This window comes from Crocuta crocuta, unplaced genomic scaffold, assembly GCF_008692635.1.
Source record: "Crocuta crocuta isolate KB4526 unplaced genomic scaffold, BGI_CrCroc_1.0 scaffold177, whole genome shotgun sequence".
NCBI lineage: Eukaryota > Metazoa > Chordata > Mammalia > Carnivora > Hyaenidae > Crocuta > Crocuta crocuta.
The window spans coordinates 5,662,407-5,685,478 of record NW_027531880.1 but is presented as its reverse complement, the minus strand read 5'-3'; the positions used below and the strand labels follow the sequence as shown (position 1 = coordinate 5,685,478).

Below are 23,072 nucleotides of genomic sequence, written 5' to 3'. Positions count from 1 at the left end.
GATGGTGTTATATTCAATCAATGTGTGATATACACCTATAGGGAAAAAACAAAGCTATTTCTCTTCACAGAATGAATGAATGGATGGATCTCATAATCATTATATTAAAATAACTCACAGATAAAAGAGCACTCATGATTGGTTATACTTATAGAAAGTTCAGAAACAGACAAAACTAATCGCTGATGGTAGCAATAATGATTGTCAGGGGGCCATCTAGGGGTTTTGGGTTTTGGTGGTTCTCTGTTTTATTTCTTGATCTGAATCTAGGTGCTAATTCCACTGTAGGTTTGTTCACTTGAATATTAATTGAGCTGTTCTATGGTTTGTAGAATATTTATACATATACACACACAATATATCTTCATTTAAAAGCTCATTAAGAAGTGTCTACTAATCTTCCTGTTCATTAATATTTCTTCAACCTTTTGGAGGTGATTCTGTTTTCTTTTAAGGCTTAAAGCGGCGTCAAACCAATTGTAAGCCTCCTGCGCAGAGTTAGGGGCCAAGACCGCCCATGTTTAACACTACACAGCACCCACCCTCGCCACCCTTCTCTGCTCGTACAGTGGACTATCTCTTGCAAGGTGCGCGGCCAGGAGGGGTCCCCTCGAGCTCCCAACTGTCCTCTGCGCAAGCCAACTGCCATTATTCAGCTGGCATCCAGGACATGACGCCATGTTGTGCTTTCTGCTGCTTCTCATCGGGCTCATTGGGCTCCAGACAGACGATAGTAAGTACAAAAACCTTTCCTTTGAACTTTTGGGAATGTCAACTTTCCTCTATATTTTCTTCTGAGAGGCCAGATATCCTTGGGAAAGTGCTTTCTTGCAGGTGCTTCAGTTTTTTAAACCAAAGCCCGCTACCACACCGTCTTCCCCAACGAGAATTCACACTGGATGTGATGGGGCTTTCCCATGCATCCTGGTACTGTGTGAAAGATGAGAGCTGCAGTGGTTCAACTGGATGCCTCAAGGTTAGAGTTTCGTATACTGCCCTGCATTTTTGACCTCTGGACTTTGTAGTCAGAAAGTCCAAAGGTCCTGATTAAATTTGTAATGAATTTCTCTTTAAAGATCTTGTAATTCTAGAAAGAAGTGGGAATTGAGTGTATTTGAAAAGATAGTTTGAAAAAGAGGTGGCATATAAAATATGGATTCAGATGAGGAAATTCAGATGGAGGAAGCTATGAGGGGCTGGGTGTTAGTTTAATGAAACATTTTGTACCTTACAGATTCTGAAAGACTACGTGTGCAAATTACAATACCGGAGAAAATACGGTCAACGTTAAGTGGAGGAATTGAATCCCATGTAACTAAGCACTAACATTTTTTCACAATCTAAAATCATGTGGATGTTTTCTTTTTAAGAAGTGACATTGGCATTTTCATTCATGCAAACTTGGTGAATTTTATACTTATACCCAATTTTCCTTAAGTGGAAAAGCAGTTTTAAAAATGAGCCAAGATAAACAATGTTTCGTGGAAATATAATGCAGTGATGCTTATTTTCAAAGCCCCAAGTCCCATCTTTTAAATCTGTTTCCCTCTTGAGTGTCTTTGAATAATCATTGACCTGATTCATCTAGAGATTCTCTTCTTATTCACTTACGAGCTATATTTGGGGGGGGTTGTCTCCTTGTTAAGTAAGCCTATGGTTTTCTTTATACAATATAATGATCATTTCATTTAATGAAGTTTTATAAGAGTAAATTTTGCATCTTGATTCCACATATGTTAATCATTAAGACTTTTTTCATGCCATCTTAGTTCATCTTGGTTCAGGGTATTAGGTTTTCTTTTCTTTGAATTGGAAAATATCTTTTTTTTTTTTTTTTACTAGTTTCTAGAATCATTTCTCAAGAAATGAAATGTGTTTTTTCAAACACCACACCTTAGTTTTAGTTTTGGTTGGGTAGTAAACGTTCTGGTAATTTTAATGCAAATAGTTCCTTAGCAACTACCTACTTGTCACCCTAATTCAGATATTAGAGGCTTAAGATGTTCAATATATCATTTTAAAAGAAATGCATACTTATGGAAACTTGGAAACTTAAAACTTAATCATTTAAATAGAAAAAAATGGTGAGATATGTAACAGTATTTTGAGAGAGTTTTATTTTTTAATTCAAAACTATAATGAAATTTCTTGCTCATATCAGAACATATATACAGAATGTACTTAGAGGGATATATTTTCAACTAGGCATCACCAAATTCTATGATAATAATTCCATAAGAAAAGCATACAGAAAAATCACCTGTCCTCAGCTGTCAAATTCATGATGGAAAAAGTTTCACTATTGTGTTAATGTCTCTATTCCCCATGTGTAGAGTAGTGCTGGATACAGAGTATTTGAACCAATGAGACTGTATTAAAAAATACTATAAACATTTTTAACATGTTTTTATAAACATGACATAGTTGGTGTTTATAACTGTTATAATTAATAATTAAATTATATAGATAATAAAAAAGAGTATTTGCCTAGCAGTTATAAAAAACCCTGAATAGATGTGAAAACTATAATGAAAGTGAAAAAAAATGAAGAATTAACAGTAGACCAGAGTGAGCTAAAGAGACCAGATATATGCAACATAAAAATGGCTAAAGGAGAAGGAGAATTGAATTAGAGGTTTACGTATATAGTATAGTATACATACTGTATAGTATAGTATCTACTATATATATAGTAGATGCTTCAGTATATAGTAACTAAAATTCCTGAAAGGGGGGAGAAAACCTGGAGATGATGCTATGTTAAACATAAAATAACTGAGAATTGATAGAAAAAAGAGACACCTCAGGGCAAGTATAACACCATAGAATAAATAAAAATCAGTATTGACAACACCTTGACATCAGAATACCAGACATTCTACTGGATATGATAAACTGACCAAAATAAGAAAAAAGAATAAGACTCAAATATTAAAATTAAGTATAAACATAGAGCAAAAAAATAGGGGAAAATACACATATACACACACATACATATATACACATATGTTTAATAATATTGGTAAATAATATATTTTATGATAAAGTGTTTTGTATATATATGTGTATATATGTATATATGTGTATATATATATATATATGTACAACTCACACACACACACACACACCAAAAATAGGAGTTACTTAACAATAAATATTATTCAAAAATTAGAGAACATTTTAGGATATAGTAAACCTTCACTGAAAGACATTATTACAACCACTACAAAACTGGAAAAAAATTTAAAAAGGGAAAATAGGTGGTATTGTCTAAGGGACAAATAAATTAATAGAACAGAGTGCCTCTGAAAAATGTACACACATATGAAAATTTATTCAATTCAATGGTAGTATTGAAATCATTGGATAAAGAATGGACTAGTTAATAAATGGTGAAGGGAAAGTTTATTAATGATATGGAATAATAAAATGTATATCAATGCTACAGTATACACCAAAATTGATTCAAGATAATTTAAATGTATATATCTGAGAGTAAAATGCTAAAAATCTGGAAGACAAGGAAGGTTATTTCTAGGACCTTTTAATAGGGAAGAATTATACCAGTAAAAAAAAAAAAAAAGCAACACAAAATCTTAAGTGAAGGGTTAAAGAATATCTAGATTTAAATAAATAAATAGCTACCATAATTAAATTGAAAAATGTTCCAGACTCACAGAACATATTTGCCATCCGTATAACACACAAAAGGCATCCAGAATATATCAAGAATTCATACAAATAAATAAGATAAAAACCAAGAAAATAGAAACATGTACAAAGTATGAATGACAAGTGTTGAACTTGAGTGGAGGATAATTTTGAAGCATATATACAAATTTATAGGGAATTGCTAAGTAAACACACTAGGGTACTATTTCACATCAATGGTAAAAGTTAAATCTAAAAAAACAAAATGCAACTAGAGGGGATGGATAAAAGGATAATATTATTCACTTTTTGTGAATATCTACATTGGTGCAACAAATTTGCTGATTAATTTAAAACTCCAAGTGAAGTTGCAACAGTACTTTTTAATAAAAAGAGTTCACTCAGGTTTAGTTTAAAATATAGCTAGCAAATATGCACAAAGAGATAGGCCTAAGATTATTTTGGGGGGCATTGCTTAAGATAGTGAAACCAAACTAAATAACCATTGACAGCATAAATGAATAAACTGTACTATATTCAGAAAATGGAATACAATATCATAAAAAATTATAAGGATACATGTATTGATGATGATAGCAAGCGTTTGCAGAGTGCTTACTATGTCTGAGACAGTGTTTTAAGCAGAGGTGTAATCCAGCAGTGAAATATATAACTTGTAGAAGAATTACGCTTATACAGAGCTAAAATTTATGTAAAAAAATAAACATCTATAATTATTATAAATCTAAAAACATGCATGGTAATGATAAACATGAAATTCAAGATGTTGGTTAGCTGGAATGTAAGGAAGGGAATTAATAATGGGATGGGAGAGTACTTAAAATTGTTTTCAAATACTTGTACTGTTTTTATTTTTTAAGATAGACATGGTTGACAAGCCATTTTATATACTTTGCTGTAATGTTTATATGCTAAAACTGTAATAATTAAGAATAATAATCAATTGTGGAATATAGAGAAGATCAAATGCCTTTGAAAGAAACATCATGCATCAAGTTGAAATATTGAAAGCTTTTCTCCTGAGGTCAAGAAAAAGATAAGGAGGTCCACTGTTACCTTTTCTATTTTTTTTTTTGCCTGGAAATATTAGCCACTGTGATAAGAAGGCAAGAAAACAACAAAAATTAAAAATAGGCTTAATAATTGGAAAGGAAAAATAATGCTATCATCATTTACAGATTAAACGATTGTATATAAAATAAAATACAAACTAATTTAGAGAAAATCAGAAATAACATAACAATTTAGTAAATTCTTTAGAAGCAAGATAAAAAGGAAACAAAAAAAGAAAGAAGTCCATAACATAAAAATTAATTGTATTTCCATGCTGCAAAACAAAAATATAAAATGAAACTTTTAAAAAGAAAAGTTACCCCACACAAAAATCAAAATCTGAGTAAATCTAACAAAGGTAAGCAAAACCTCCTCTCTGAAGACAATACAAAAAGATGAGAAGGATGAAAGGTTTAAATAAACGCAAGTATATCACATGCTACTGGATTGGAAGGACCAATAATGTAAAAATGTCAAAGCTTGCAAATTGATCCATGAAGACTAAATTGCTCATTTGTTAGACATCATTTCTTAATCTTACTATTAATAAAATAGATCAATGAGCTTTGATCCAAACTTGGAATGAATTTTATAAAATCTGTAAATATTATATATTATGTGCTGCCGAATCTTTGCTCTACTATATAAAATTTTTATTAGTGATATGTTTATGCTCTTCCACTTTACTAGTAAGTTTTGCAGTGACCTCAGTCTTTATTAAGCTAATGTAATTATTGAATGAAAACCAATTTTTAAGATTCAAATGTTGGATTCACTTAAAATTTATTAATTACACAAATCACATTCTTCCATCCAGTTTTATTATGAAAGCCAATATTTAAGTAAGCCAATATTTAAATTATAAATTTTCCTCTTTGTATTCTATTAATGTACTTTGAATGTAATTATCATTGATGTAAAATGTTGGTTTTGCTTTCTAAAACCATCTTCTCACTTTTCTTTGCCTTTTTAATACACTCTCCTGCCAGGTGTCCTACAACATTGTGATTGAAGGGAAAACCTACACTGTGAACTTAGTGCAAAAGTAGGTGATCTACATTATTTTATCACCTGTATTTGTTCTAATTCTTGTTTATAATTAATATAGAATGTAATTATTTTGCATTTTTAGATGTTCCTAGTTCATTTGTCTCCCATTTCACAACTTAAAAAACTTTGTCTATATAATAAATGTGTAGAAGTTGAATGTTTAGTTTATGCTTCCATCTTCCTCCTTCCCAGTAGCATCAGATTTTTATTTGGCTATCCATGGATTTCATGAAGGACGAATTTTGATAATTTTCTATCTTTGTCAAAATCTTTTTCAAATCCCTGATATTCAACTATATTTGAAAGAGCATCGTGAATTAGGGTGGAAAGAAGAGTGATGATGAAAAGAAAATCACTTAACACATCATGTCAGAATGTATTAAGGATTTAAATATACTTGTAATTAACCAAACTGAATATTAGGCCAGCTGATGTATTTAAGTAAAATAAGCACATCATACTAAGAAATAAAGAAAAATCAGAATTGTAATGGTCCTTTTTAAATGGTATAGGGGCGCCTGGGTGGCTTAGTCGGTTAAGCGTCCGACTTTCGCTTAGGTCATGATCTCGTGGTTCGTGGGTTCGAGCCCCGCGTCGGGCTCTGTGCTGACTGCCAGCTCAGAGCCTGGAGCCTGTTTCAGTCTGTGACTCCCACTCTCTCTGACCCTCCCCTGCTCACACTGTCTCTCTCCTAGAAATAAATTTAAAAAACATTTTTAAAAAATCTTTAAATGGTATAAGTAGGAGGGGTGCCTGGCTGACTCAGTTGGTTGAACATCTGATGCTTGATTTTAACTCAGATAAGTATCTCCCAGTTCATGGGTTTGAGCTTCATGTCAGGCTCCACACTGACAGTGCAGAGCCTGCTTGGGATTCTCTTTCTCTGCCCTTCCCTGGCTTATGCAGTCTCTCTCAAGAATAAACAAATAAACTTTTAAAAAAGTAAATGGTAAAAATAAGAATTTCACAACTCTACATTAGTGTATTTTTAAAACTATGTGAAATTGTTTTTTTTCTCTCTAAATTTTTATTTAAATTCCAGGTTACATATATGTAATACTAGTTTCAGGAGTAGAATTTAGTGATCCCTCATACATATGACTCCCAGTGCTCATCACAAGTGCCCTCCTTAATACTCATCATTTTAGCCCATCCTCCCCATTCACCTTCCTTCCAGCAACCCTCAGTTCTCTATAATTAAGAGTCTGTTTTATGGTTTGCCTCTCTCTATTTCTCTCCCTATCTTCATCTGTTTTCTTAAATTCCACATATGAGTGAAATCACGTAGTATTTGCCTTCCTCTGATTTATTTCACTTAGCTTTCCATCCATGTCATTGAAAATAGCAAGATATCAATTCTTTTATATGGCTGAGTAATATTCATATATAAGTATGAATATATATATCCCATTCTTTATTCATTTATCAGTTGATGGAACTTGGGCTCTTTATCCATTCATCAGTTGATGGACGCTTGGGCTCTTTCTAATATTTGGCTATTGAAGATAATGTTGCTACAAACATGTAATGTATCTATCTCTTTGAATTAGTATTTTTTGTATCCTTTGGGTAAATACCTACTAGAGCAATTTCTGGATCACATGTTAGCTCTTTGTAACTTTTTGAGGAACCTCCATATTGTTTTCCAGAGTGACTGCACTAGTTTGCATTCTCACCAAGACAGTGTAAGAGAGTTCCCCTCTCTCCTTATCTTTGCCAACGGTCTGTTGTTTCTTGTGTTGTTAATTTTCGACATTCTGGCAGGTGTGAGGTGATATCTGATTGTAGTTTTGATATGTATTTCCCTGATGATCAGTAATGTTGAGCACCTTTTCATGCTTCTGTTAGTCATCTGTATCATCATTAGTTGTATTGTATATGCTATACCTTTTAGTACTAATGTAAAAACAACAGCCTATGAAGGGCAGTAGATTTCTTAAGGTCTGTCTTTTTATTATATTAGGAAAAAAAGGTATAGCATATACAATACAACTAATGATGACATAATTGATGAATTACACACTCTACAATGAAGACTTCTCTTTTCTCACATACAAGCAAAGTACACTTAAATAAAAATCTTCACATAGAAAAAACAAAATCTTTTGAAGAGTAATCACATTCTCAATGACTAGCATGATAAAATTAGAATATAATTACAAATGTTTAATCAAAGAAGAACCAGCTTTTGGAGAATTAAGTAACAGTCACCCAATAAGTCTTGGCTGAGAAAAATTCAAAATATTATTGCAAAATGTCAAGAGAGTAGTGATAAACAGAACTCACCGTTTTAGATATGACCTATAATTGAAGTAAAATGCAAAACGTTCACTGTATTTTTTCATTTTATATGCAACAATGAGAATATAGTGAGTAATACTAGGGTGCAAAGGAGACAGAATAAAGTGTGGCCAAGGAACCACTACTGGTGGAGTCCTGAAGCCTTCAGTGACCCCTGTTCCTGGTGTGTCTCAAGCCTCGCAGCCCCTATTCAGGGTATCTTGGCAGCTAGTTGGTTTCAGTCTTAGCCAACAGTTTGTATATATACAAACAAAGTGGTATCACTTGCACTCTCAACAGCCTATGAGGCTTTGGCTGTGTAAAGCGCTCGCAGCAATCTGCGCCTTGTCACATCAACTTGGCAACCTAGGGGTGTCAAACAAATGAAATTAGAACACCAATTTCATTGCTCAAAGGTAGGTCCAAAACTCAGGAATGGATCTAGATGAGACTATTGAGAGTAACACTATAGGCACAACCTGCTTGATTGTGTCTTCACACATACTGCATTCTTTACATATTGAAGGCTTTTGTGGCAACCTTACGTTGAGTAAATGGTTTTAGGGATATTTCTGCTTCATTTCTGGTGGGTCTAGTTAGCTGGCTCCAAGGTTTACATTGTTTATCATCTCAGGGTTTCAGCAATGATGGGGCAATTGGCAATCCACTCCACATCTGCAGGAGATGTAGTTTACGGTTTTTGTTTTTGCATCTGATGCTGTTTCTGCTATGGTCAAGATTGGGTAGCTTCATTCTGTCCATTGTCTACAAACAGCAGGCATTGATGGTTTCTCCTTCTGTTTATGAATTGCTGAGAACACTTCTAGCTCTATGCTCTTTACTGGGAAGCCCACACTGTGTTTCATGCTAGAGACCTGAGGCTATTAACCCTCCATTCCTAAGGCACAATTCTGGTCCAGATTCTGTCCTAGTTTGCAGTGTCACCTGCTCGCTCTTTCAGCTGCAGCACTAGTCTTTGTTTTCACTTCTTTGATCATAATGTTTAAAGCAAAAGTCGGTCCACCTTTTGCACAGGGCCAGAGAGTAAACATTTTAGAGTGAACTCCATACGGCCTGTCTTATACCACTGAATTTTGCCATTTTGAAAGTAGGCATAGAGGATTTCCAAATAGATAGACATAGCTATATTCTAATATATTTATATTTACTTATTTATATTTACACTTCTGTTTAAAAGTGGTGGGGGGCAAATGGGTGGCTGAGTCAGTGAAGCATCTCACTCTCGATTGTGGCTCAGATCTCACGGTTCGTGGGTTCAAGCTCCACTGTCAGTGCAGAGCCTGCTTGGGATCCTCACTCTCCCTCTCTCTTTGCCCCTCCCCTGCTTATGCTCTCTTTCAAAATAAATAAATAAACTTAAAGAAGGAAAGAAAAGAAATGTGGTGGCAGGTTTTGACCTATAGGGCATAGTTTGTCAACCCACCTTATTGTTTAAAGTGTAGTACTGTATTAAAGAATGTATTAGTATTGTTAATCAGTCATTTCTGTGTTGAGAATGGAAATAGAGATAGGGTATTGGGTTTTCTGTCTTTCACAAAAATCACTACCAATTACCTTTATTTAATTGTTTTAACAGTTGTACAATATATTAAATATAAATCAAAATACATAAAATATATTTATGCAGTTTATGAGTGAACATTCATGTACCCCTCTGACGTTAACACACATTGATTGCATTCCAGAAGCCTCACAGATATCATTTTCCATCCCCCCATTTGTAATTACTTTTAAGACTGTTGTGATAACCATTTACTTGATTTTATTTAATTATCCTAAGTCACGTATTTCTATTCATTTTGAATTCTAAATAAAGAAATCTAAATTACTGTATAGTATCCAATGTCATGACTATAGAACAACTTCTTCTGTTATTTTGGACATTCCATTTTTTCTATTGTGGAGATATGAAAATATTCAAAGATGAAATCTCATATATGTGTTCTTTGGCACATATGCAGATGATTTTCTAGGACATATAACAAAAGATAGTCTGTGTTGTTAAATTAAATGCATTGTCATAATTATTAAGCAATTCTCCCAAAGCATTATACTACTTTATATGCCCCTCCACACTGCATATTTTATTAATAATGGTAGATATTTTAAGTTTTCAATAATTGTTGATTCTGTGTTTACTATATGCATCTCTCTAAATGCAAATAAGCCTGAATATTTTTTAAAAAATATTAACAGTTGTTAATAAAAAGTAATAATCAGTTGACTATCTGGATTTCCTTCTTTGTGAAGCACTGATGTAAGACATTTACACTTNGCTTCAGATCTTTTCCGTGTGATGCCTGGGCACGAGTGCAGGTACGGAGCTCCCTACTTCTCCGCCATCTTGCCTAGATATCAACATTTACACTTTTAAAAAAAACATCTTCAGTCTGACCTTTTGTTTCCTATTTTTAGGAATTCTTTTAATTTTTTTGGCCAGAAGTCTTTAGTTCATGGTGTGTTTTCCAAATAACTCCTCTTATTCTATGCCTTCTGTTTCCACACTTATGGTATTTTAGTAAAGAGAATTTTTCCTTTATGAAAATTATAGTTTTATCTTGCAGAAAAAATCCTCCTTTACACCAAGACCATGAGTAAATGTTACACAGTCCTAAAATATTCTTAGTTTTGCCTTTTATATTTATGTCTTTATTCTATAAGAAATTGGCTTTAGAGCATGCTGTGAGGTAGATGAGTAACTTAGTTTTTGGTATGACTTTTAATATCAATTTTACTAACTCTTCTTTCTATATATATCTGTGATGACTGCTGTATATATTCCATATATAAGGATATATGTATTACTGAACTCTGTATTAAAATTTTTGGTCAATTTATGTCTTTGTAATAAATCTTGATAGCTTAAAGTTAAGGTCTGATTTTTCTTAGTACTTTTATTTTCGTATATTTTAGAATCAATTCTCCCACAAAGAAATATCCCGGGATATTGATTGCGACTTCTTTAAATCAACACAGCACTTTTGGAAGAACTCATCATTTTATGATACAATACCAACCCTGCCCCCCCCCAAAAAAAAACAACACAGAAGTATTTCTCTGTGTATGACATGGTATATCTGTCCATTTATTCAGATTTTAATACTACTTAATATATTTTTATGACATTCTCCTTCAAGATTTTTCACAGTTATTTATATATTTTCTTTTTAAGTATTTCATATTTTTGAGGCTATTGAAAAAGTCATATTTGAAAAGCTTTATATTCTAAATGTGTTACTTGTGTATGGGAACACAATCAATTCTTATATAGTAAATATCTATCAGGAAGCTTACTCTCCAGGAAATTCTCTGGAGAGTTCAAAAAAATTAATCTGTTTTTAGATACATTTATAACTCTATCATCATCATCTAATAAAGGCAGTTTTGTTTCTTTATTTCTAATGCATAGGAGTTTTATTTATTTTCCTAGTTTTCTGCTGGGTACAAGGAACCACCAGAATAATATGATAATAAATAGAAGTTGAGGCAGAGTACCTTATTACCTTGTTCACTAAGTCAAATAGAACTATTTCAGTGTTCATCATTAAAAATGATATTTTCATTGTCATAAAGACATTCACTTCATTCTTTGTTGTTTCCATTGTTAATGGATGTTAAAATGATCAATTCTACATCTGTTGATGATCATTTTTTTGTTTTAATCTATTATTGTAATTGGCTTTCTAATATTAAATTGATCCTTATTCCAGGAATAAATCTTACTGGGTTTTAACATATTACTTAATCAACTGCATTCATTAATATTTTATTTAGAATTATTTTATGTCCAAATTTTAAGATTGTCTGTGTAGAAATTACAGTGTGTTGTATGACTGAAAGGATTCAAAAAAAGATTTATCACTATAAAATTCACATTTATTTCAGAAAAGATACACTGCACTGCAACAGTAGGAAGAAGAAAGCTAGAGCAATATTCGGGAGGCCCCATAGTTTCACAGAAGAAGGTGGTTTGACTCTAAATAACTGACAACAACAAAATATGAACAAGATATCTCATTCTCATGAAATCCAAGGCTCAAGTTAACTGTTGGGTCACTTTGATCCCACTGGTCACAGACCAGTGCATTTCTTTGGTGCATTTTATCTTATATTCTTTATTTTTTTGTGTTCATTTTAATGAACCTACCATTTTATATTATACCATTTCCCCTCAATTAAATTCTTTGTTATACATCCTTTTTCTATTTGTTCAGTAGTTTCTCTAGATTAATTTATTAATCTCTGAGTTATTGAATCTAATATGCATTATTGCTTTCATCAGTTGCCCTGTATTTTCAGATCATTAAAAATCTCAATTCCACTTGCCTTCTTCTATGTTTTCATTATTTTTTCAGACTTTATAATCCTTCATACTTTTAAGCCCCAATGAGATGTTACTATTATTTTTTTTACGGTCAATATTCTTTTATATTTAAGTACAAATTTACTCATTCTGGTGCTCTCCATTTATTTCTACATTTCCATTTCTATTTGCACTTAATTTCTATATCTCTCAGGAATTCTCCATATTTCTGCTGCAGGTCTGCTTGTTTTTAAGTATATTGGTTTGTTTCATTGTTAAATTTTTACCTAACCCTACTCTTAACATTTTTGCTAGAATAAATTCTAGGATGACATTTTATAAATGACTTTAGCCTTTTAAAATCATCATTCTGTTGTCTTCTGACTTTCTTCATTTTATTGACAAGTTGATTGTCAATCTTATTGCTGTTTCTTTGAAGGTAACATCTTTTTTTTCTTTTTCATCTTAATACCCTGAAGGTTTTATTTTGTCTCTCACTAGTCTTTAAAAACATCAGATATGATTTTTCTTTGCTTTTATCATGGACTTAAATAGAACTTATTGATTCTGTATCATCAATATAAACAATATATATTTGCTTTTATTTTCAGAAACGTTGACCACTCCACACAATTTTAAACGTTGGCTAAAGATTTTACAGGAGAGAAGCTCTGTATTTGATACACCTCTAAATCTCGGGACTTTCATTCCAGACATACATGACACCAGGGTTCTACCTGTTTCTAGACATCCCAGTAGCTTTCTCCTTTACCTAACATGGACAGGTAGCCTTTTTATTTTTTCTTTGTCAAAATGCCACCTGTGTATCACAACCTAAATCTCCTTATGAGAACTTCAGCTCAGAATTTGTGTATTTCCTGGAACCCCACCCCACTGTGGGTCATATTCTTTTTCAGTATGACAAAAATGCAAAAACTTTTGCTCTATTGTCAGTGGTTTGGCTCTTTGAACTTTTTCTTCAACAAATCCAGACTGCCATGGCAATCACAAATCTTTTTATATTATGCTTATTAGGAAAATGAAAATGGGACATCTACATTTACCATTTCTCTCTATAGAGCCTTTTAATTAAACCTATTCTTCCCACATTTACAAATAATATATTATAATTTGAGATCTCCATCTAATCTGTTGAACTCTTGTCACATTAGTTCAATATTTATTGACCATTTGCTATTTTACAGATATTCTCCTAAGTGCTTCAGATGCACTAGTAAACCAAATTGACAAGAATCTGCTTATATTGTTATCAAATGAGACTAATAATGATATAATAAATGAGTGGATTAGGAACAATGTTAGAAGGTGATAAATGTGTAAGCAAAAATAAAGAGCAAAGTTAGAAGTATTGTTTGGAAATCCTATGTTTTGATAGCTAGGAAAGTGCATTTAAGAAATAAATTTGCCAACATAAACCTCACTGAGAAGTGGATATGTAAGCAAACACCTGAAATAGATGAGACAAAGAGCTATATTGAAGAATATCCCAGGGAGGGGTAACAACTAGTACAAATAACCTGAGACAAAGCTTGCCTATTGTGTTTTAAAAAAACATCCTAGAAGGACAGTGTGACAGTAAGGTGATTAAGGAGAGGTCTGGACACCAGGATTTTTGAGTAAAATTAGAACAAAGTCCATGTATTCAGGAATCTCTATTTCTCTCCTGACTCTGTTTACCCACCTTTCTATAATAAATGCAATAGAATACATATCAAAATAGGAGCTTAGGAAACAAAGTTTCCACTAAATACTTTATATCTTTATCTTACAGGGCTTTTTTACCTCCTAATTTTAGAGTTTATGGTTATAATGGCACAGGAAGTATGAAGCCTCTTGAACAACAGTTTCAGGTATGACTTCTACCGTCTGTTTACTTTTCTTATGTTACTTTCTATCATCACCTGACTTAGGGTTCACATGTCAGAAGACAAAGGGTTGGAGTTATGTTTTGTTTTAAAATAAATTTAACCATTTTCATTTGATGATGCCGTAGCTGAACCAGCATGAGTTTGCTCCTTGGTGAGTTACAGAAAGAGACTATACCAGGTGGTGAGGTCACAAAAGGCAAACTTTATTTGTAACAAATAAGATCACAGGGAATAGCTTCCAAAGCCCAAGCAGGAGTGAGCAGTTTCTTTTTATTTAGGATTTAAGGTGAATAGTCAGAAAGAGGAGCTTTGCCATCACATGTAAAGTCAGGCATAAGGTTATGCAGGTGTCCTGAGAAAACATGCCTTATACAATCCCTTTATGCTATGTTAATGAAGGTTGTGTTCCCCCTAGGGTGGAGATTTTAACATTATAATGAAACAGAAGTAAGTGTTGGACAAGGAGAAGGGGCTAGTGGCAAGCTCAGAGAGCCGGTGAAACCTGAGTAAAGAATGCAGGGTTTTGCTTATTTATTTTATTTTTAAAATTTTACTTAAATCCAAGTTAGTTAACATACAGTGTAATAATTATTTCAGGAGTAGAACTTAGTGATTCATCACTTAGAAATAACATCCATTGCTCATCCCAACAAGTGCCCTCCTTAATGCCCATCACTCATTTAGCCCATTTCCCATCCACGTCCCCTCCATCAACCCTCGGTTTGTTTTCTGTATTTAAGAATCTTTTATGGTTTGTCTGCCTCTTTGTTTATATCTTATTTTTATTTCCCTTCCCTTATGTTTGTCTGTTGTGGTTCTTAAATTCCACACATTAGTGAAGTCATAGGATATTTGTCTTTCTCTGACTAATTTTTCTTAGCATAATATCCTCTAGTTTCATCCACATTGTTGCAAATGGCAAAATTTCATTTTTTATGATTGCCAAGTAATACTCCATTCTTTTAATAACTGAGTAATAGTCCATTACACACACACACACACACACCACATCTTCTTTATCCATTCATCAAGAGATGGAAATTGGGTTCTTTCCATACTTTGTTGATAGTGCTGTTATAAACATTGGGGTATATGTGTCCCTTAGAATTAGTGTTTTTGTATCCTTTGGATAAATACCTAGTAATGCAATTGCTGGAGCTTCATGTAATAATGTCTATAATTCTATAATTTATAATTTCTATCATCAATTTATAATTCATAAAAATTTATTATAAGTATGTATAGAATTACAGATATTACCCATGTCTGAAATGCTGTTTTTCTTCCTTCGTTTACACTGCCCTCCAATTTCTATTGATTTTTTGTTTGTTTTCCTGATTTCTGTGTAGTGAATCAACCAATACTTTGACATTAAAGCATTTTTATTTAGACTAGCTTTTAACAGAAGAAATAATAGATATGGTGAGTTGCTTTAAATTTTGCTCAATATATTAGGCAAATATATGTGATTCATCTATGCAGTAAACTATCGAAAAACATAAATCTCCATATACCTTGTGTATATACCAGACATACCTGACATCTAGCTCTGCTTCCTACTTCCTAGGAGTAACCATGAGAGATAAATGTGTAATTTAAAAAACAAAGCAAATAATGCTTTATTGATAACCTGAATGTAGTAAGTTGTTAATGTTGGCCTCAAATATAATGAATATATGGTGCCATGTAGATAACTTACATTTGCCAAAGTTGCAGGCCCTTTTCCAATGCTGGAAAAATCATGAAAGTTTATTAAATTAGGTTAAAAGTAGGCAAATTTGGTTTTTTTAAGTTTATTTTATTTTGAGAAAGACAGAGACAGCATGAGTCGGGCAGGGGCTGAGAGAGAGGGATAGAGGGAGAATCCCAAGCAGGCTCTGAGCTGCCAGCACAGAGCCTTGTTGCAGGACTCATACTCATGAAACTGAGATCATGACTTGAGATGAACCCAAGAGTTGGAAGCTTAACAAATGAGCCATCCAGGAGCCCCAGCAAATTTGTTTGTAATGAAGTCTACAAATGATTTGCAGTCCTAAAAGTCGTATTATCTTGGTAAATACAGACTTATCCATAAAAGAACAAATCAGTCCATTAGACATAGAAAGAATTTGTTCCCAGTGTCTAGAACTTACAAGTGTAAGCCATTCATCATTGTCATGGACTTTACAGTCTCTCTAGAACAAATTGATATTCATTATGAATAAAAGTAAAATCACCAGGAGAGTATAACAATTTTAAATGTGTATGCACTTAAAAACAGACCTCAAATTACATGAGTCAAAAATGGACAGAAATGAAAAGAGAAATAGATAAATTGTTAAAATAATTGATTATTTAAACATTCTTTTCTCAATAATTGATAGATGAAGCAGAAAACTCAAGGAAATATGTTGGAACTTGAATGGAACTGGCCATCAACCTGATTTAATCAATGTTTGTAAGAGATGAAACACAAAAGCAACAGCACATACATTCTTGTAGTGCAAAGTGAACATTGAACAAGATATAAATAGAGGAAAACAGTGCAAGAAATGACAATGATAAAACAGGAAAAACTGAAGAAGGAAATCAAATAGTAATATTTGAGCTTTTTGATTCCTCCATGAAAACTTTATCCTATGCTTACTGAAAATCATTTTTTATTTATTGATTTACATTTTTTCCAGTTAGCCTATTTATAAGGTCAATATAATTTACTGATTATTCCAAAGAATTAGAAATGTTATCAATCCGAATCATATAAACCACTTTTGGAAGGAAGTTGACAAAAGCAAGAGGAAAGATACAGGTATTTTATCTTGATCTTATGAAGTATGATTCATACAGATGAAACTATACATGGGCCCACCATAAAAAATACAAAGTAATTCATTATGGTGATATACCAATGAAATATTTTTTATAAAATAAGGCATGACACTGATTTCGTTTAGGTTTACTTAATGTAAAGAAACCATATGATAATTTGAACAAGGAAAGCTTAACATAAGGAGTTACCAATTGTAATGGGGACTAGAATAAAATATAAGAAATAAAGAGATCTTTAAAACACAGGAATAGCAGTTACAAGAAGCATCCAGCAATGCTAGGACTGAGATGAAGAAGACAGTCTCATGATCCCAGGGTTGAGATCCCAACCTTGTTAGAAGGGGCACAGAAATGGATCTCCGAATAGCATGAAGTCATTATCGTGCTGTACCAAGAGATATTGCTGTAAAATTTCTCTTAGGAACTTTCTGGAAATCTGTTTAGGCTAGTCAGGAAAGCTATTCACAATGGGGTATCTCACAAAACCACTCTGCTACGAAAGGAGAGGGACCTGAATTATAGGAGGAAACTACTGGCTGATGGGTGGCTGTGACCATCATGCACTAAAAGATCTGTGGACTGAAGAATCATCACGCACTGAAGGATTCTGGGCTGGTACAATTAGCTGCACACTGTTCAAGAGCCTTCCAAACTGGCCCACTGGAATCAAGAAACAAAGTTCTCTTCTCGTGCTCTCCAACACCGTCTACTGGGCAAAACTTTAGTACCATTTGGCAAAGTAAAAAAAAAAAAAAAAAAATTTACGGGCCTGGATTCATTTGCACAAAGCCGATAAAAGATTTACTAGAAGCTGAGTGCTAATGCATCAATAATGGACTAAGTCTACGACTTTGATTGTTCAGATTTCATTTGCACAGGTTTAAACTCTGGTAAAATAATAAATTAACCTATATTTGTATTTAACAAGATTCAGCCACCCTTTTTACAAGTAAAGAAATTTTCATCCTTGTCCCCAATTGAGGAGACACGTAATCATGTCCATGGCTTAGCTATATTAGTTTCTCCTCAAACTCTGTTACAGTTCCAATAAATACTATGTTAACTAGAGGTTCTATTGTAAAGTTAACTTCCAACAACTTGTAGGTAAACTAATAATAGAAAGAAGGAAAAAGAAAATGTGGTTGGCATATACAAATAAACACATATGCATACATATAAGAAGCAAAGAGAAAATATACAAAATCACTATTGTCTTCATTAGTAAGTCATGATTATTATCTACGACTTTTTTCCCGTACTAACTATTCTCTGTTCTGATTGCTTTCACCCAGAACCTTAACTTGCTAAGGATATTTACAAAGCTGAGAAGAGAAAATCTTTATTCCCAAAGGGTCTGCATCTTTAATATACTTTCTTTTGGTTGCAAGGTTTAAGACATAGCCCCTCTTGCTTTCATTGGTAAAAGCAACCAATTTCCGTTTGGTATTCAGAGTCAGTCACTCCAGCCACTAGATGAGCCTATGTTTAGTGGCATAAGACTTTCAATGTAGCCATTTGGAAGTTTCATCTTCCAAATTAGTGGAACTATTATTATGTCCCTTGGTGGACCAATTCCCTGCGAAGGGTTTGGAGCAAAATTTACTGAGATGGAAAGCACGTATATGCATCTTCCAACTAGACTAACTGCTTTCATCTTTCAACTGATAGAGCTATATGGTAAAGTATATGTTAAATCCAAGTACATTGCTGCACTTTGCTGAGAAATACGTTTCTGTATCAGAAACAAGGCTGTTATACAGGTTTGTCCATTTTGTTGATCTTTTTAAAGATAAACACCTTTTGGTTTTATTGATATATTTTATTTTTTATTTATTCTTATTTATTTTATTTCACTCTCATCTTTGTAATATATTTCCTTTCTTCTGTTTGATTTAGGTTTAGTTACTGTTTTTTTCCTCCAGTATCCTAGGTGTATGGTTAGGATATCAATTTGAGATCTTTCTTCTTTCTTAATATATGCATTTATTGATATAAATTTATCTCTAATTTAGCTACATACCATACATTTTAGTCTGATGTATCTTCATTTTAATTTATTTTAAAGTATTCTCTGGGTTTGTGTTTATTTCTTTGTTGACCCATATAAGTTATTTAAGAATGTGATATTTAATTTCCACATATTTGTTGGTTTTCCCAAATTTTTGTTCAAATGATTTTTAATTTCATACTATTGTTATTAGAAAGCATATTTTACATTTTTGTAAACTTTTAAGTTAATTGAGATTTTTTTATGGCCTAGCATATGGTCTAGCCTAGAAAATATTCTATGTGTACATAAGAAGAATGTATATTATGTTGTTGTTCAGTGGAGAGTTTATGGTGCTTTCAAGCTTTGTATTTCCTTGTTGATTTGCCTAGTTGTTGTATCCATTATTGGAAGTGGGATAGAAAAAGAAAAGAAATCTCCAATTACAATTGTTGAATTGTCTATTTCTCCCTTCATTTTTAACTATTTTTGCTTTGTGCATTTTGGTGTTCTGTTATTTCATGCAAATATGTTTGCAAGTGCTATAATCTTCCTGATGCGTTGAAACTTTCATTATTATAAAATGTTTTTCTTTATTTCTAGTAACAACTTTTTGTTTTTAAGTCTATTTTGTCTGATATTAGTATAGTCACTCTGATTTGCTTATAGTTGCTATTTGCATGATACATCTTTTTCATTTTTATTCCCCATCTATTTGTACCTCTGCATTTAAAGCCCAATACCTGTCGATATATTATTGTTGTGTCTTGTTTTTTACCTTTTCTGACAATCTATCTTTTACTGATAATCTGTATTTGATACGATATTGTCATCATATTTCTATTTTTTTATATTTACATTTTTAATTTTTTAAATGTTTAGTTTATTTTGGAAAGAATGCAAGCAAAGGAGGGGCAGAGAGAGGGGCTGAGGATCTGAAGCGGGTTCTGAAATGGACTCTGTGCTAACAGCAGCCAGCCTGATGTGGGGCTTGAACTCATGACCGTGAGACCATGACCTGAGCCAAAGTCGGATGCTCAATGACTGAGCCACTCAGGTGCCCTCATACTCCTATTTTTTAAATCATGGATTCCTTCAAAAATTCTTTGAACATAATTATAATGTCTACTTCCAAGTCACTTTCACAAGTAGTTTCTATGGCTTGCTTCATTTCGCTGTAACGAGTTCCTTAGATCTTGTGGAAATGAACAAAACGCAAACAAATGAGAATAAGTGAAGTTTACTTACTCAAAGTAGTCATACTTTGAATGGCATACATACTTGCCATAGTTAAGAGAGTCAGCTACCATCATTTGAATTTTGGCAGACACTCAAAGGCAGGCAGGACAGTGGGAAAGGTTTATATGGTGGGAAAAGGGGAGAGCTCAGGTATGCCCTGAGTGGAGATCCTTGGCATGAGAAAGCTGTAGGTCAACTAACTAGAAGTGTTGAAGCATTTTATGTTTTATGTTTAGGAGTGCATGTTTGACTTTCTCTGGTTGGTCCTAAGTTGGAAGGAGAGACAAAAATTAGGAAAGCTGACAGTTTTTAATCAAGTCCAGGTCATTTGAGGGTGACTGTTACATAAGTTATTGTTTAGCTTCCTGAATTATTACGGGAGACAGTAATATGGCTTCCCACAAAGTCTTGCAGTAGGTTGGCTTTCATGTCTATTTCTTGGCAACCAAGGGGTTTATTTCCTGGACTGATTACAGAAGGTTGTGTGACACACTTCTATTTTTATAGATGATCCAGCCTTTGTCCATTTGTATATTTACTGTCTCCACCTATAATTGCAGGTTTTCACTGAATTTAGGGAAACTTTGACCATCATCTTTTCAACTATTTTTCTACCTATTCTTTCTTCTCATTTCTCTGGGACTCCAATTAAACATATGTTAGAGACATTGTCCCACTGGTTGCTGCAACTGTATTTAATTTTTAAGCCTTTTTTTCTCAGCTTTCAGATTTTATCTTTCTATAGGTCCATACTTTAGGTATGTTTTTTTAAAATCTTTTCTCTTTTGTCTCTCCAATGTGCAGTAAAATCTACCCAGGATATTTCATTTTAAACATATTTTTTGTTCTAAAATTTAGACCTGGCATTTTTATAACCTATTTCTCTGCTGAATTTCCTTATTGTGCCCAAATTTTCCTTTATATTCTTGATCACACTTTTAATATCTGTTTTAATGCCTNTCGAACCCACGAACTGCGAAATCATGACCTAAGCGAAAGTCGGACGCCTAACCGACTAAGCCACCCAGGCGCCCCTCATATACACAATATTTTAAAATCATACCCTGGCCATATTCAATGATACATTGTGGAGCTTGCGACTTTCTTAATTCTCACTGTCTCAGACAACTTGACTAGAATCAGTTTCCAGCCTCTAGTCTCTCGTGTTTGGAAACAGAAATCTCTCCTTAGTTTTCTCAGTTTTTCTGGTCTTAGTTTCTGCTAAACTACTTGAGATTTTTTTCAGATAGTTTCAATTTAGATGGAAGTAAAGAACCTTCACTGGTGTTAATAGAACACTGTTAGCACACTGATTTAGGACCACACTCTCTGCCTCCTCCTTTCCTGAATATATCGCATCCCAATTTTTAGGTCAGTAATTTTCATTGTTGTTGTTGTTGGAACATTAGCTACTTTATGCTGTCCTGCCTTGGGGAGTGCTCTCAGGTGAAAAAAAAACCACAAATGCAAATATCAGAAAATGCATTTTCTTCTTTCTAGTGTGGATTCACTGCTCCCACCTTTACCTGCCTGCTTTTGTAGAGGGAATTAAAAAATTATTTTTCTGAAGTTTATATTTGTTACTAGTGAGAGAGTTAATGCAAGCTGTTCTGCCATTATACTTAAGTAAGTTGAAAAGAATAAAATTCTCTTTTGGATTTATTTTTTTTACCTCTATATTGCAAAATTAAGTCAAGAGTGTGAAAAAATAAATTTTTGATGATTTTACTTTGATCCTAATGATGGCAAATGTTCGGTTTAATTTATAACAGAAAAAATATGGAAGTGTACTTAATTCTCTGTGGAAGTGTCTCTGAACTTGGGAAGTTTCTGTTCAATTGAGCCAACTGCTTATTTAATAATCTTATAAATCTGTTTTGGAAACAATGAATATTTGACACATACAAATAAACATATATGTTTTAAATATTTGAAAATAGTTCCTCTAACATGAATTATTCTAATAGAGGTCTATGTATTTTATCTATATTTTTCAGAATTTTTGCTACTACCAAGGATTTATTGAAGGTTATCCAAATTCTATGGTGACCATTAGCACATGTACTGGACTCAGGTTGCGTTTATAATTTTATGATTACAAAGTATAATATTGTTTTTAAATTCTAAAAATTATATTCAGGCATTTTAAGTGAAGCATAACTTATTGTGGGAAACTGTCAGTAGAAAAGCATAGTACGAAAATTCTTGTATTGTCTCCTACCCAATCCTGAATTAAGATTCCTGAGATATTTGTATATATGAAATATTAATTACTAGATAAATATCAGTAATGTTACTGTTCTGTGCCATTCAGTAAGTTTGTGGATATTTAGTAACTTTTTCCTATTTTACCGTCTAAGGCCAAGACTCAAAATAATCTACATACTATTTAAAAAATTGTTACAGTATCATTTTGTTATTTATTTTATTGACTTGAAAATTCACTAGTTTATTTATTTACGTATGTTTTGGAATTTGTAGGGGCTTACTACAGTTTGAAAATGTGAGTTATGGGATTGAGCCCTTGGAACCTTCAATTGGTTTTGAACATGTGATTTATCAAGTAAAACAAAAGAATAAAGGTGTTTCTTTATATGCTGAGAAGGAAATTGAGTCAAGAGAAATGCCCTATAAAATACAGAGTATAGAGGTAGGTGATTAACTGAGTAAACTATGATTATTGCTATGCAACAATATAAACTATATTTTCCTAATGCACAAATTATTTATATTAATATGCATTATAGGTAGATGTACTAGAAACTCCACG

The 23,072-nt window shown here is 32.8% G+C and overlaps 1 protein-coding gene across 3 annotated transcripts in view; it reads left to right on the top strand.

The window, feature by feature from the left end:
* Positions 1 to 662: 662 nt before the first annotated feature.
* Positions 663 to 23,072, top strand: part of ADAM2 (ADAM metallopeptidase domain 2) — a 107,135-nt gene continuing 84,725 nt past the window's right edge. For all 3 annotated transcript variants that reach the window (XM_077773073.1, XM_077773072.1, XM_077773071.1), the window contains exons 1-6: positions 663 to 733; positions 1,235 to 1,311; positions 5,715 to 5,770; positions 14,172 to 14,250; positions 22,300 to 22,376; positions 22,784 to 22,952. In XM_077773073.1, coding sequence (XP_077629199.1) covers positions 679 to 733; positions 1,235 to 1,311; positions 5,715 to 5,770; positions 14,172 to 14,250; positions 22,300 to 22,376; positions 22,784 to 22,952 — 513 coding nt within the window. In that variant the 5' untranslated portion in view covers positions 663 to 678. The remainder of the gene's footprint in view (positions 734 to 1,234; positions 1,312 to 5,714; positions 5,771 to 14,171; positions 14,251 to 22,299; positions 22,377 to 22,783; positions 22,953 to 23,072) is intronic.